General features: G+C 53.4%; 1 protein-coding gene across 1 annotated transcript; it reads left to right on the forward strand.

The window, feature by feature from the left end:
* Nucleotides 1-20: 20 nt before the first annotated feature.
* Shkbp1 (SH3KBP1 binding protein 1) lies at nt 21-14,542 on the forward strand. Its single transcript, XM_005086567.4, is given in 19 exon segments — nt 21-365; nt 605-658; nt 794-839; nt 1,114-1,187; nt 1,722-1,780; nt 1,997-2,077; nt 3,516-3,677; nt 4,248-4,338; nt 4,433-4,623; nt 5,398-5,513; nt 8,651-8,738; nt 8,827-8,943; nt 10,564-10,734; nt 12,123-12,166; nt 12,168-12,279; nt 12,733-12,829; nt 13,311-13,489; nt 13,981-14,095; nt 14,180-14,542. Coding segments are annotated over 19 exon segments (2,115 nt in total). The 5' UTR covers nt 21-279; the 3' UTR covers nt 14,412-14,542.
* Nucleotides 14,543-16,213: the final 1,671 nt, after the last annotated feature.

Here is a 16,213-nt window from a genome sequence, read left to right on the forward strand (position 1 = left end):
CATTTCAAGATCTGCACACGTAACTCCTCAGCGAGTCGTCTAGATGTTGTACCTAAGAAAGGGAACTAGAAAAGGGGGAAGTTATGCCCCGAGGTGCGCCCCGTCAAAGCCAGGAAAGACCGCCCGGCTTTAAAGAGTCAGAGGACGTAACTGCGATGAGCGAGCGCTCTGTCCAATCGCCGGAGAATCCTGGAGTCTCTAGACCAATAAGCGAGCGCCGGGGGCGGGGTCTGTGCACACCCGGAAGTGGGTGCAGACCGGCAGGCTCGCCGGGGGGCCATGGCTGTTGCGACGACTGCAGCGGAGGGGGTCCCGAGTCGGGGAGCCCCCGGGGAAGTCATTCATCTGAACGTGGGGGGCAAGCGGTGAGTACGGAGGTCCCTGAGGCCCCATCCTACGGGACTGAGGCGGGGGATGCCCGCCTCTTCTGGGAGTGGGGGAGGTAATCGCTGTCCATCAGTGGTTGCTCCGCCCCGTGCTAGAGGCTTGGCGCTTGATAATGGAAACTGCAAAGGAGGGAAGACTTGGTGCGTGGGTCGGGCAGGAGGAGGGAGCGGTCTCCACCTCCCCGTCATCTGCCTCCTCGGCTTGCCCCACCGCCCAGGTTCAGTACCTCTCGCCAGACGCTCACCTGGATCCCAGACTCCTTCTTCTCCAGGTGATCGGGAGAGCCAGTTTGGGGCGAGGGTAGGAGGGGATGACAGGATCGGGTGTGGGGAGACTTATTTCCACGCTTACTGACCTCTGCAACTCGGCCCACGACACCTCCTCGGCTTCCCCTCGCTGCGCGTAGTCTTTTGAGCGGACGCATCTCAACTCTGAAAGATGAGACCGGAGCTGTGAGTGGGGCAGAAATCAAGAGGGACGGCCTGTGGGAGGAGGGCCAGGGCCTCCCACTTCCTCCCGGTCTTTTTTGTTTTTTGTTTTGGTTTTTCGAGGCAGGGTTTCTCTGTGGCTTTGGAGGCTGTCCCGGAACTCACTTTGTAGACCAGGCTGGCCTCGAACTCACAGAGATCCGCCTGCCTCTGCCTCCCGAGTGCTGGGATTAAAGGCGTGCGCCACCAACGCCCGGCTTCCTCCCGGTCTTTACCGCGCCCTCCCCACCCCGTGCAGATCTTCATCGACAGGGACCCCACCGTCTTTGCCCCCATCCTCAACTTCCTGCGGACCAAAGAGTTAGACCCCAGGTTGGTATGGTAAACCTACAATGTAAGTCTCCTCCTTCTCGGACTGTTCATTTGTCCCATTCTATTAGGATTTTTCAGTCCCCCTTCCAAATACATGCACTCTCATATCTTAGTTCCCTCCTAGATTTTTAAAAAGTATTTCATGTATTTGTTTGAGATGAGGTCTTGCTCTGTGGCCCTGGTAGCCAGGCTGGCCTCAAACTTACACTGATCCTCCTGCCTCTTCTTCTGATGCTCTGAGGTGGCAGGTGTGCACCACCCGGAAACTCCCTAAAATCTTAAGTCGTCAAAACTATGGCAGTTTCAGGGCACCAGAGAGATGGCTCAGAGGTTAAGAGCACTGACTGCTTTTCCAGAGGTCCTGAGTTCAATCCCCAGCAACCACATGGTGGCTCACAACCATCTACAATTCAATCTGGTGCCTTCTTCTGGTGTGTAGGCAGAGCACTGTATATGCGATAAATAAAGAAATTTTAAAAAACTCCCCACCCCTACACCCCAGACTTTTACCCGGAGTCTCTTCTGTTTACCCAGGGGTATCCATGGGTCCAGCCTCCTCCATGAAGCCCAATTCTATGGGCTTACTCCACTCGGTAAGTAGAAGTCTCCGAGTGTCCCGTGTGGTGTGTGGTGCCCCCCACCCCGCCGTTCCCATTACTCAGAAAGACGTTTGGGTTAGAGCTAAGAGCGTTTGGTGTGGGTAGCTCTGAAGCAGTTGGAGGTTCTGTGGGGGGAAAAGTGGGGAGAGGGACATGGGTCAGCCTTAGAGTCCCTCAAGACCGAGTTTTGAGTCCGCCCTTCCTTTGCAGTTCGCCGCCTGCAGGTAAGGGAAGAGCTGGACCGATCTTCCTGTGGAAATGTCCTCTTCAATGGTTATCTACCTCCTCCAGGTGGGCACTCCCAAGAGCTGCTGGAGAGGGGGAGGCTGGGTTAAAGACTACATTTCCCATAAAGCTACAAACTCTTAGGTACCTGCATTTGGAGCCCTGAGCTGCACTGGGAGTTGTAGTTTTTTTATCAGCTGTTTGGAAGGGAACAGCATTTCCCGTGAGCTCAGAAGCATGATGGGAGGTGTCTGAGTCTTCTTAAGTTTCACCCTGCTTTTTCAGAAAAGAAACACGAAACAAAAAGACAAAACATTTAAAGTATAGTGTTCTCATGCTGACTTTATGCCACAAGTACAGGAGAAACATGAAAATAAACCCTGAGTAGACAGCTGGTAACACACGCCTCTAATCCCAGCTCAGGGGGCCGAGGCGGGGGTGGGGGATCTCTGTGAGTTGGAAAACAATTTGGTTCACATATCCAGTTCCAGGACAGTCAGGAATACACTGGGAGACAATGTTTCAAAATAAACACCACAATACAGTGCTCTGTCTGCCAAGGAAGAGAGTTCCCCTTATTAGGAGGGAAGATAACCAAAGTTTTACTTTATTCTATAATAATAAGTAATAATAGCTATTATTATTATTATTGAGACCCTGTCTCAGTAAACCTGGAATTCATTGACTGGCTGGGCTTGCCAGCAAAGTATGAGGATTCATCTTAGTTTGCCTTCCTAGCTCCGGGGGTATAGCAAGTACTTTACCCACGAGCTATCTCTGTATCCCCTGTAGTTAGATTCCTTATTTTATTATGTATTTGCTATAGAACTACAGTTGGCACCCAAGGTGTTGTACCCTCAGCAGGTGCCATAGAACAGAGCCACACTCCCAAACCTTGACTGTGTTCTACTCCTGAATCATGCCCACAGCCTGGTAAAGTCTGGGACAAACTGCCAAGCCACAGACCATCTATTTTTACTGTAAAATGATAGTTGTTACATGTATTTATTTATTGGGGCACATGGGAGAGACGTATGTGGAGATCAGAGGACAGCTTGTAGGAATCCTTTCTCTCCTTCCGCCACGCGGGGTCCCAGGATCAAAGTCATGATTGTTAGACTTGGTGGCAAGCACCTTTACCTACTGAGGCATCTTACTGCCCCTCTGTTTTATTGTTGTCTGTTTTAGACAGGGTCTCTCTAAGTTGCCCAGCCTGGCCTTGAATTTACTATCTCCCAGCTCCAGATTTCCAAGTGGTTGCAATTACAGACCTGCCTACCCGCCTGGCTAAAATTAGCAAATAATGAAAAGGCACCAATATCTTACATAGCAGCACCAAACTGGGTCTTTCTCTATACTAGGCTTCTGGGTCATTGGATGCTGCATCCTGGTACCACAGAACAGCTTCTCCAGAGCACTGTGACCTACACAGGGAACTCGTGCCTGTTGTAGTTTAAGTACTCAGGACTATGATTATGGTGACTGACATGCCCCCTCCCTATAGTGTTCCCAGTGAAGCGGAGAAACAGGCACAGCCTGGTGGGGCCCCAGCAAATAGGGGGACGTCCAGCCCCTGTCCGACGGAGCAATACCATGCCCCCCAACTTGGGTAACGCAGGGCTGCTGGGCCGAATGTTGGACGAGAGAGTGCCTCCATCCCCATCAGGTATGCGCATGCGTGTTATGCTTGGGACTGAGCCGAGTGTACATTCTGGCACCGTAGAACCTCTTTCATTGTTTTGTTTTGTTTTGAGACAGGATTTCACTCTGGCCCAGGCTGGCCTAAGCTCAAGGCCATCCAGTCCTCCTTCCTCAGCCTCCCGAGTGCTAGAATTACGAGTATGTGGGCTCTTCGAGCCCTTGTTTTTGTTTGATTAGTTTGATTATCATCACCGTGAGCATGTGCATTTGTGAATATATACACAGTGCACTTGCAGAGGTCAGAGGGTACCATGTGGGTTTTGGAGGTTGAACCCAGGTTGTCTGGCTTGTGCCAGAACTGTTTTTATATGTTGAACCAATTCCCCTGAGCCTAGCCTTCTCTTTCTGTTTTGAGACAGGGACTCAGTGAGTTGCCCAGAGTAGACTTAAACTTGTGTTCCTTCTGTCTCAACCACCAAAGTACCTGAGATTACAGGCCTGCATCACCAGATAGAGTTTAAATTTCTGTCCTTTAGGAGGTCAGAGCTAGTGGGCCCCTGTGACCCTGCTCTGGTTTCCTCTCTTACCCTGCAAGGCCAACCGGAGGAGCCAGGGATGGTGCGACTGGTCTGTGGTCACCACAACTGGATTGCTGTGGCCTATACCCACTTTCTCGTCTGCTACAGGTTCCGAGGGTGGGGATGGGGTTGTGGGAGGCTCTGACCCTTGTGGATAGGGAGGTTCTGAGGTAGGGGTTGCTGATGTCCCCCAATGTCACAGGCTGAAGGAAGCCTCTGGCTGGCAGCTGGCATTTTCCAGCCCACGCCTGGACTGGCCCGTTGAGCGCCTGGCTCTCACAGCTCGGGTGCTTGGTGGTGCTCTGGGTGAGCACGACAAGATGGTGGCTGCAGCCACAGGCAGCGAGATTCTTCTGTGGGCTCTGCAGGCACAAGGTGGCGGCTCTGAGATAGGTATGCCCTTTGGACTCTTCTAGAACCCTGTAGAATTCTTAATCTGTTCAAATAACCCAACCCGTGAAACTGGATACCCATATGAGAAGAATCAGAATTCTGTGTCCTACTCAACTTCCTTACCCCGTGAGAGAATGTTCCAGACCTTCAGAATCTTACGCGTTTCATTTTGTCTTAGACACCGTTTTACCATGTAGCTCAAGCCTTGAATTCCAGATCTTCTTGTCCTTAACTCCTGAATGCTGGACCACAGCCACCCCAAGTGCCACCATGCCCAGTTAACACACTGGTTTTATTTTATTTTTATATTTGTTTATTTATATGTCTGGAAAGGGGGGGCATGCATGAAATCCCCAGATAAACTGGGTCTGGTGGTACACAGCTATAATCCAGCACACAGAAGCTACAGGCTAGCCTGGGCTACATGAGACCAACTCAAAACAATAACAACAAAATTCAGCCCTCAGTTGTCATAGCCCTGTGCCCCAATAGGAGGGTTAATCCTTTTAGGAGACCTATCTGTTAGAGTTTTCCCCGCCCTTAGAGTTCCACACCCATCAAAATGTCTGTGTAATTCCTGGACTCCTCTTTGCAACAGGGATTCCATTTCCCAGTCCAACCCATAGGTCTTGTGGCTCTTGCAGCCACCCCCACCCCTGCAGTAGGCTTCCAGAGTCTTGCAGCCCCACCCCACCCCTGCAGTAGGCTTCCAGAGTCTTGCAGCCCCACCCCCACCCCTGCAGTAGGCTTCCAGCGTCTCCTTGCTGCCTGCAGGTGTCTTCCACCTGGGTGTACCCGTGGAGGCCTTGTTCTTCGTTGGGAACCAGCTCATTGCCACCAGCCACACAGGGCGCATTGGGGTGTGGAACGCTGTTACCAAGCACTGGCAGGTGAGTTTGGACCACCCTGGCTCCCTCTTCCCAAGTGCACGAGTCCCTTCCTGTTTCACACCGCCTAGAGAGAGAACCCCATAGTGGGTGTGGGATAAAAAAGTCCACGGAGCACCAGATGTGGTGGCGCACGCCTTTAGTCCCAGCACTCGGGAGGCAGAGGCAGACGGATCTCTGTGAGTTCGAAGCCAGCCTGGTCTACAGAGCGAGTTCCAGGACAGCCAGGGCTCCACAGAGAACTTAGAGCACCCGGGAGACTTCTGGGAGAGTGCTGGAAGAAACGACATGAAGGGTGTGGGTTTGGAAAGGAGTGGGGAGGATTCTTCAGGCCCTGGGCTGGAGCAGGCGTAGAGATGGTATGGAAAGTATGAAGCAAGAAAGGCAGATGCGGGTGCTCATGACTCTACCCAGCCCAGGCCGTGTCTGAAACCTGGAGGAAAAAGGAGGAACCGTATTGTGTTTCTCTTGGAAAAGTATACTGGGAGAGATCAGAGGCACAGAAAGAAGCTTGGGGGGAGAGAGACAGGAAAAACCATGGAAGCAAGGGACACAGAAGCGAAAGAGACGGAGGAAAGTCAGAACCACTGAGCCAGGTTGGGCCTGGTGGTGCAGGCCTGTAACCCAAACTATTCAAGAGGCTGAGGTGAGAGATTAAAATGCAAGGCCAGCCTGAGCTACAGAGTGAGCACCTAGGCAGTTTAGTGGCAGCCTGTTTCCAAAGGAGAGAAAGAAAGAGAGGGAGAGCCAGGCGTTGGTGGTGCACACCTTTAATCCCAGCACTCAGGAGGTAGGGGCAGGCGGATCTCTGTGAGTTCGAGGCCAGCCTGGTCTACAGAGTGAGTTGCAGGACAGCCTCCAAAACCACAGAGAAACCCTGTCTCAAAAAACAAAAACAAACAAACAAAAAGAAAACAAAGGAAAAAGAAAGGAAGAAAGAAAGAGAGGGAGAAAGGGAGGAGAGAGACAGACAAACAGAGAGAGAGAGAGAGAACAGCAAGAACTGTAACAGTGGTAGAGGCCCTGCCTAGAATCCTCCAGTGAGGGGCTAGGGTGTGGCTCAGTGGTAGAGCCCCTGCCTAGAATCCCCCAGTGAGAGACTGGGACTGTGGCTCAGTAGTAGAACACCTCCTTAGAATTCCCCAGTGAGGGCTGGGGTGGTGTGGATTAGTGGTAGAGTCCCTGCCTAGAATCCCCCAGTGAGAGACTGGGACTGTGGCTCAGTAGTAGAACACCTCCTTAGAATTCCCCAGTGAGGGCTGGGGTGGTGTGGATTAGTGGTAGAGTGCTTGGCTAGCAGGAAGGAGGCCCTAAGTTCTACCCTCAGTGCTAAACAAGATACCAGACAGACAGACAGACAGACAGACACACACACACACACACACACACACACACACACACACACACACACACACACACGCAAGTCTAAGAGACTTCCAGGCATGGTGGCACTTGCCTACATACAATCCCAGTACATGGAAGATGGAGGCAGGAGGATCAATACTTTAATGGAAGCTTGAGCTACTCCGCAGGTTCAACACCTGCTTGAGCTACATGTGGCTGTGTCAGAGATCAACAAAAATGGGGCCGCGGAGACGGTTTAGCAGTTAAGAGCACGCACTGTCCAGAGGTCTCATGATCCATTCCCAGCACCCCACCAGGTGGCTCACAATCACCTATGACTCCAGCTCCAGGGGCTCTGACACCTCTGGCCTCTGTGGGCTCCCACATTTATGTGTACACACCCACACACAGATACACACACACATGATCTTAGAAAATAATTTTTAAAAACTCAACAAAAACAGAAGTGTGCTAAGGAATGATCGACAGTCTAAGACAGAGAGGAATGTGCAAAGGCCAGTTACAGCGAAAGCCGTGACGTTGCAAGGATAGCCGTGATGTTACAGGGAGAGCCATGATGTTACAGGGAGAGCCGTGATGTTACAGGGAGAGCCGTGACGTTACAGGGAGAGCCGTGACGTTACAGGGAGAGCCGTGACGTTACAGGGAGGGCCATGATGTTACAGGGAGAGCCGTGATGTTACAGGGAGAGCCGTGACGTTACAGGGAGAGCCGTGACGTTACAGGGAGAGCCGTGACGTTACAGGGAGGGCCATGATGTTACAGTGAGAGCCGTGATGTTACAGGGAGAGCCGTGACGTTACAGGGAGAGCCGTGACGTTACAGGGAGAGCCCTGATGTTACAGGGAGAGCCGTGACGTTACAGGGAGAGCCCTGATGTTACAGGGAGAGCCGTGATGTTACAGGGAGAGCCGTGATGTTACAGGAAGAGCCGTGATGTTACAGGGAGAGCCGTGACGTTACAGGGAGAGCCGTGATGTTACAGGGAGAGCCGTGACGTTACAGGGAGAGCCGTGACGTTACAGGGAGAGCCCTGATGTTACAAGGAGAGCCGTGACGTTACAGGGAGAGCCGTGATGTTACAGGGAGAGCCCTGATGTTACAGGGAGAGCCGTGATGTTACAGGGAGAGCCGTGATGTTACAGGGAGAGCCGTGATGTTACAGGGAGAGCCGTGATGTTACAGGGAGAGCTGTGATGTTACAGGGAGAGCCGTGATGTTACAGGGAGAGCCGTGATGTTACAGGGAGAGCCTTGACGTTGCAGGGAGAGCCGTGATGTTACAGGGAGAGCCTTGACGTTGCAGGGAGAGCCGTGACGTTACAGGGAGAGCCCTGACGTTACAGGGAGAGCCGTGACGTTACAGGGAGAGCCGTGACGTTACAGGGAGAGCCGTGACGTTACAGGGAGAGCAGTGATGTTACAGGGAGAGCAGTGATGTTACAGGGAGAGCAGTGATGTTACAGGGAGAGCCGTGATGTTACAGGGAGAGCCGTGATGTTACAGGGAGAGCAGTGATGTTACAGGGAGAGCAGTGACATGGCAGGGAGAGCCGTGACGTTACAGGGAGAGCCGTGACGTTACAGGGAGAGCCGTGACGTTTGTTGCAGGGAGAGCCGTGGTGTTAGAGTAGACTCAGGTGGCTCCTGACAAGGCTGGAAGGGATAGGCTCAGGCTTGGGTAGCCTGGCCAGGCTGGGCACACAGAAAAGGGAACTATGGGAGAAAGGCAGGGATGCCAGGAGCGTCCCACACTGCTGCCTCTTTCCCGCCTCAGGTCCAGGAGGTCCAGCCTATCACCAGTTATGATGCAGCCGGTTCCTTCCTGCTTCTGGGCTGTAGCAATGGCTCCATCTATTACGTAGGTGAGCATGTCCTTCCTCCTGTCACCCGAGGGGTGGACTGGAGTGGGAGTCTCCCACACATCCACCCCACCCCTGCCTGCCCATCTAGATGTACAGAAATTTCCCCTTCGGATGAAGGACAATGACCTTCTTGTCAGTGAGCTCTACCGAGACCCGGCAGAGGATGGGGTCACTGCACTGAGCGTCTACCTCACCCCCAAGACCAGTAAGCTGTGATGAAGCCTCTGTCCCTGCTGTCACCGGACAGCCCCAGACCGGTCTGTAGCTGTGCCCCGGCGTGTGTGCTGTGTCTCGTGTGGTTACTCAGGAAGTGAGGACACTTTAGTTCTCATTTCCCTCAGCGTGTGGCTTTACGTTGGTTTTGTTTAGCCCTCTTTTAGGTTCTGCTGGCCTGTCCATGACAAGCCACTGTTAATTAATTCTTGTGTCCTTCCCGTCTCCCATCAGGACATGACATTTACATAATCCATAAAACCAGGAAAATGGATACATGCCAGATAGTAGACAAATCTAAGCTTGGGGAGGGAGGAGGAACTGTGGTTAGTGTGAATATGAGTAAAAATTTAACGTAAAAAAAAATTCCCCCGGGGGCTGGAGAGACGGCTCAGAGGTTAAGAGCACTGACTGCTCTTCCAGAGGTCCTGAGTTCAATTCCCAGCAACCACATGGTGGCTCACAACCATCTGTAATGAGATCTGGTGTCCTCTTCTGGCATGCAGACATACATGGAGGCAGGATGTTGTATTCATAATAAATAAATAAGCTTTTTTAAAAATCCCCCCCCAGAAGGAAAAGAGCCAGGAATTGGTGGCGCACGCCTTTAATCCCAGCACTCAGGAGGCAGAGGCAGGCGAATCTCAGTGAGTTTGAGGCCAGCCTGATCTACAGGGTGAGTTTCAGGACAGCTAGGGCTACATACAGAGAAACCCTGTCTCCAAAAACCAAACCAAACCAAATCCAAGTTCAAGGAGCCTTGACATTCCCTCCCCTTTTGGGGGAGGGCAGGATCTTTCTCTGTAGCCCAGGCTAGCCTCTAACTCAAGAACACGTCATCCTTCTGCTTGAGCCTCCTGACTGCTGGGATCACAGGCTAGCCCCTCGGTTCTTCTCCGTGTCTCCTAGATTTAGTATCTATCCATGTTCCTATGTGGGATACAAGTGCATCACCTGTTACCACTACACAAAGTGCTACACACATTTTACCTACCTGTGTTCTTTACTGGGAACCTCTCTAGAGCTCAGGGAGGCAGAGGTAGAGGGCTGAGGGGGGAATCTTTGTGAGTTCATGAGTTCGAAGTCAGACTGATTTACATACGAAATTCTAGATCAGCCAGGGTTACCTAGTGAGACTCTGTCTCAAAAAAAAAAATTTCAAGATCCTCAAACTGAAATGTCCATGGAGTTACTGAGACACTGCGAGATGGATTCTTTTCTTATTCTCTGTTTATATGTCATTCTGGAATTTTTAAAAAGATTTATTGTTTTATGTGTATGAGTGTTTTGCTGCATGTATGTAAGTATGTTGTGTTCATGCTTGGCACCCAAAGAGACCAAAATAAGGCATTAGATTCCCCTGGAACAGGAGTTATAGGCGGCTGTGAGCTGCCCTGTGGGTCCTGGGATTTGAACCTGGGTCTTCCAGAAGAGCAGCCAATGCTCTCAATCACTGGGCTGTCTCTCCAGCCCCCACCCCCGTGTTTCTTCCTAGTCCTGTGTGTGTCTCTGTGTCTCTCTTTCTGTCTCTCTCCCCCCCCCATCCTTCCCTCCCTCTCTGCCCTGGCTCTGTTTCCGGGACTGACCTTGTTTGCTGTCGGCCCTTCCTAAGGTGACAGTGGGAACTGGATCGAGATTGCCTATGGGACCAGCTCGGGGGTTGTGCGGGTCATCGTCCAGCACCCCGAGACTGTGGGCTCGGGGCCCCAGCTCTTCCAGACCTTCAGCGTGCACCGCAGCCCGGTCACCAAGATCATGCTGTCAGAGAAGCACCTCATCTCAGGTGGGTCCCCAGGCAGGAGGGACAGCCTCCTGAGGCTGGCGCTGTCAGTGGAGAGAGCTGTGTGGAGAGACAGCCCTCCCAGGCAGAGGCTAGCAGGAGGCCCCAGGCAGAGGAAGACTGTAATGGACACAGTGACTGGGCTCTACAATCCCAGCACTCAGGAGGCAGAGGCAGGAGAATCACTGCCAGTTCAAGGCCAGCCTGGTCTACAATGTGAGTTCCAGGACAGCCAGGGCTACATAGACAAAATCTGTCTCAAAAAACAAACAAACAAAAAGATTTAAAGAAAACGTGTGTATGTGTCTGCAGATAGAAGAGATGTCAGTGTCCCTGGAGATGGGGTTGTAGGTGGTTTCGCGACACCCAACATGGGTGCTGGGAACTGAATTCAGTTCCTCTGCAAGCATAGCAAATGGTCTAAAACTCTTAGCTGTCTCTTCATTTTTGTTTTTATGTTTGTCTGTTTTGTTTTATTTTATGTACATTGTTGTTTTCCCTGCATGTGTGTCTGTGTGAGAGTGTCAGATCCTGGAGTTACAGACAGCTATGAGCCACCATGTGGGTGCTGGGAATCGAACCCCGGGACCTCTGGAAGAGCAGCCAGTGCTCTTAACCGCTGACCTATCTCCAGCCCCTCCATCTTGTTTTTTAAGACTCTTATGGGATCTGGAGATTGCCCGTATGCTAGGGTGGCTGGCGGGGAAGCCCCAGGGACTTCTCTAGAGTGGGGGTGACAATCATGTGACTCCTCATTCGGGCCCTTATGCTCCACGGCAAACTCTTCGCCAAGTGAGGTATCACCCAGCCCCTGGGGTTTTGGCTGAGATAGTGTCTCCCTACACAGCCCAGGCTAGCCTTGAATTTAGGCCCCTTTGGACCTCACCTTCCGTTCACATTTCTTTTTCAAGCATGCGAGGGTCATGGAAGAGGCTGATTCAGGGCAAGGCTGCCAGAGGCCGAGGACCTTAGAGCAGACATGGTTCACAGGTTCAGATCATCAGGGCCCAGCATCCCAGTCAGAGGGAACCTTGCAAGGAAGCAGTGGGGAGAGGGGGCGGGGAGAAATGCAGAGGGGGGCGTGGCCGTGTCGGGCGCCTTGTTTTGGCTGAGTGTGGCCTGTAGGGACCGGACAGCATCAGGAGGCTGAGAAAGGAGATGAGGTGAAGAGGGGTAACACAGGGTCAGACTCAAGCCACTTCAGAGGCAGAGCCAACGGGCTCTCTGGGCATCTGGCCGGCTTCTGGAACTCGGGCAGAGAGAATCCCTGAAAGGGAAACACCGCAGCTGGGCCCCCACACTTCCGAAAGGGCTCATCGTGGGTCATCAGGAGGGTGGAACTGTGCTGGTGCCATGGCCAGGCCTGACTTTCTGCTGTCTCTGCTCTTCAGTCTGTGCCGACAACAACCACGTCCGGACGTGGTCTGTGACCCGCTTTTCGAGGCATGATCTCCACCCAGCCCGGATCCACTCCGCTAGCATCCTTCAAGATCCTGGCGCTGGAGTCAGCCGACGGGCACGGAGGCTGCAGCGCCGGCAATGACATTGGTGCCCGCTTGTCCCCGGCCCTTGACCCTTCCCAAGGCCTTCCTGCTCCGTGCGGGGTCCCCCTCGCCCCCACCCCTCTCGCTCCCCCCCGCCCCCCCACCCCCGTAGTCCTCTGCCTGCCGGTTCAGCCGCTCCGTTGCCCGCCAGTCGCCCTGACTGCTGCCCCTCGTTCACTTGCGCCTTGGCCTCTGCTGTTGACCTTCGTACTCGCAGCCAACTCCCCAGCCAACTCCCCGCTCCGGCCATTGATTCCCACTGACCGTCTCCCGACAAGCCCGATCGCTGATGATCCTTGCCAGCCCCTAGCGCCGTCTGCCTCTGTCTAACGGCAGCAGCCTGGGAGCAGGATCTAGGTCTGGGCGTTGGCTCAGCATCTGGGGAAGGCTAGTGCCACGGGCTACGGAGGCCCTGCGGACCCTGGCTAGCCCTTCTCCCGCCCTTCCACCCCCCCAGGTCCCTATGGGGAGCGGGATGACCAGCAGGTGTTTATCCAGAAGGTGGTGCCAAATGCCAGCCAGCTCTTTGTGCGCCTCTCCTCCACTGGGCAGCGGTGAGTACTGCCCCAAATGAGGCAGGACCAGGGAGGAGGCCGGGGAGGGGTCCTGAAGGAGCAGAGGCGACAGGGTGAATAGGCCTCAGGGTTACATGTGTGAAAGATTGAGAAACCCCAGTCACTGTGCTGGACCAGAGACAGCCCATGCAATACAGTGGGAATGGGGTCCGTGCCTAGCATACATGAAGTCTTGGGTTTGCCCTCCAGACCCAGTAAACAGGGCATGCATGGCACATGCCTGTAACCCCAGCACTCAGGAGGCAGACGGGGAAGGATCAGGAATTCAAAGTCATCCTCAACTCCCTGGCGAATGAAGGGCAGGCTGTGCTACATGAGACCCTCTCTCAAACAGAATAAACGATGGTGGGGGTGGATGAGGATTGGGGTGGGCAGTGGAGGGGTAGCACCGGGGTGCTCAGAGGTGGGACTGCCAGGAGAAGGGTCAGGCTGATGCCTCCTGTCCCCTGGCCTCCCGCAGGGTGTGTTCCGTGCGCTCAGTGGACGGCTCGCCCACGACCGCCTTCACAGTGCTGGAGTGTGAGGGTTCAAGGCGCCTGGGCTCCAGGCCCCGACGCTACCTGCTCACTGGCCAGGCCAACGGCAGCCTGGCCATGTGGGACCTGACCACTGCCATGGATGGCCTGGGCCAAACCCCTGGTACTCCCTGCCTCACTTCAATCCTGCCTCAGTTCCCACCCTGCCCGTGGTCGCTCTCCCCAGCCCCGCCCCTCTGGTCCCTTTGCTATCCCTTTCAGACCCTTCTTGGCGGAACCCCCCCCCGCACCTCGCGCACAACATTTCTTAGTGTTGCTTTCCCTCTTAGCCTCTGAGGGCAGCCCATCCATTTTTTTTTCTTTTTCTTTCTTCCTTTCTTTTCTTTTTTTGGGGGGGGGAATTTTCAAGACAGGGTTTCTCTGTATTGTTTTAGAGGCTGTCCTGGAACTCGATCTGTAGACCAGGCTGGCCTCGAACTCACAGAGATCCGCCTGCCTCTGCCTCGGAGTGCTGGGATCAAAGGCGTGCTCCACCAAAGCCCGGCGCCACCAACCATCTGTTTCTGCATCATTTTCTTTCCCCCTGCTCTTGGCCTGTGACTCCCGCCCCGCCCCCCCATCTCGCCCCTGACCCTGCTCCTCTGTCACCCCCAGCAGGTGGCCTGACTGAAGAAGAGCTGATGGGCCAGCTGGAGCAGTGTGAGCTGACCCCCTTGGCTTCCCCTCGGGGCCCTTTCCCCAGCCCCTCGCCCAGGACCTCTCTCACCAGGTAACCGTGACTCCCCATCCCTCCCTCCGTACAGCTGAAACAGCCTGGTGACACGGGATGACACTGAGTTTCCCTCCCTCTCAGTCTCCACTCAGCCTCCAGCAACACCTCCCTGTGCGGCCACAGAGGGAGCCCCAGCCCACCACAGGCAGAGGTCCGGCGCCGCGGGGCGGGGAGCTTCGTGGATCGGTGCCAAGAGCTGGTGAGGGGTGTGCCCGAGCCCCGACGGCCACCGACACCGGCCCCAAGGCCCTCCACAGGTCTTGGGGCTCCCCTGACACCCCCCAAGAACACTCTTAACGAAACTTCCTTTTGAACCGTGGTGCCTTCGTATGGACTGGCCCCGGGGGACTCAGTCCTTCCTGTTGGAGCCAGGGTCTGGGCCCCCTTGGAGTCACTGAGGCCCCTTAGCCAAAGTCACCTCCCTAATAAAACCCTCACTGCCAACACTTTGTGTTCTTGGTTTGTTTATTTGTTTTGGTGGGGGCTCCCCAGGAAAAGATGGAGACATAGAAACCAATCAGGTTCTAGGCTTTAAACTCAGAGACATCGCAATGGATATGATGGAGCACGCCTTTTATCCCAGTGCTGGCAGAGGCAGAGGCAGGAGGGGCTCTGCTGGTGGAGTTTTCTGTCTAGACCACCAATCAGCTCTGTCCTGCAAGCCGCTCCCCAAATGACCACACAAGACTTATTAATGCCAGGCTTAGCTAACTCCCGTGGGAAGCCTTATCCTCTCTGAGGAGTGGGTGGGGGTGGGGGAGAGGAGAGGGGAGCAGGAGGAGGGGAACTGTGGTTGGTATGTAAAATGAATAAAAATTTTAAATAAAAGTGTATTATCATTAGGGGGCTGGAGAGATGGCTCAGTGGTTAAGAGCACTGGCTGCTCTTCCAGAGGACCCAGGTTCAATTTCCAGCACCCACATGGCAGCTCACAACTGTCTGTAACTCCAGTTCCAAGGGATCTTTCATGCCAATGCACGTAAAATAAATGTAAAAAACAAATACGTATTATCAATTATAAATGTTCAGCCAATAGCTTAGGCTTGTCTCCAGCCAGCTTTTACAACTTAAATTAACCCATTTCTATTAACCTATGTGCTGTCCTGAGGCTTTTTACCTCGTCTATGAACTTCCGGTGTCGCTTATTCCGAATCTGACTCTATTCCTCCAGCTAGGCCCTCCTTCTTCCCAGCATTCTCTCTGCTCCAAACATCCTGCCTAGCTACAGTCAGCTCTCTGTTAACAATGAGAGCAGCACAGCTTCACAGCGTACAGGAGGGTTAATCCACAGCAGATCTCTGTGAGTTTGAGGCCAGCCTAGTCTACACAGTGAATTCCAGGACAGCTAGACCTATGTGGAGAGACCCTGTCAATAAACAAAAGCACAAAACAAAAATAAAAAGCATCTGTTGTCTCTCTTAGGGTTAGGCAAAGAAGAGTGCGTATTGGCTTGCCCCCCGACTTCAGGCTTAGAACGTCTTTCAGCCTCTTGCCTGTCTGCTTCTGGGGTACTAAGAGTCACTGAGCTACCTGGTGACACACCTATAATGTCAGCACTCTGGAGGCTGATACAGGAGTATCTCAATTTGTCAACACTGCCAACCTGACAGGAACCAAGATCCCCTAGGAGACAAGCCTCAAACTTAAGAGGAATTATCTAGCTTAGCCTCTGTGTGTTCCAAAGGATGGTCTAGCGTAGGCTCATTTTTTTATTAATTTTTTTATTTTAATTTTAAATAGCTTGTTTTACATGTCAATCCCAGTTCCCTCTCCCTCCCCTCCTCCCGCACTCCCCCATCCCCCCCAGCCTCCCACCCTATCACCACTTCCTTCCACATAGGGGATATCTAGAGTCTGTCATTTCACTCAGGGTAGGGTCCAGGCACTCCCCTAAGAGTCCAGGCTGAGAGAGCATCCCTCTCTGTGCTATGGGCACACGATGACTGTTTGTATTCCAGGGATAGACACTGATCCACTGCTCAGGGCCCCATAGGTTGCCCAGGCCTGCGTAGTTCATTTAAGTGGGAAGAAACACCCTGGGGCTGGAGAGATGGCTCAGTGGTTAAGAGCACTGATTGTTCTTCCGGAGGACCCAGGTTCAATTCCCAGCAACCA

The sequence above is a fragment of the Mesocricetus auratus genome, unplaced genomic scaffold (assembly GCF_017639785.1).
Source record: "Mesocricetus auratus isolate SY011 unplaced genomic scaffold, BCM_Maur_2.0 Super-Scaffold_100038, whole genome shotgun sequence".
NCBI lineage: Eukaryota > Metazoa > Chordata > Mammalia > Rodentia > Cricetidae > Mesocricetus > Mesocricetus auratus.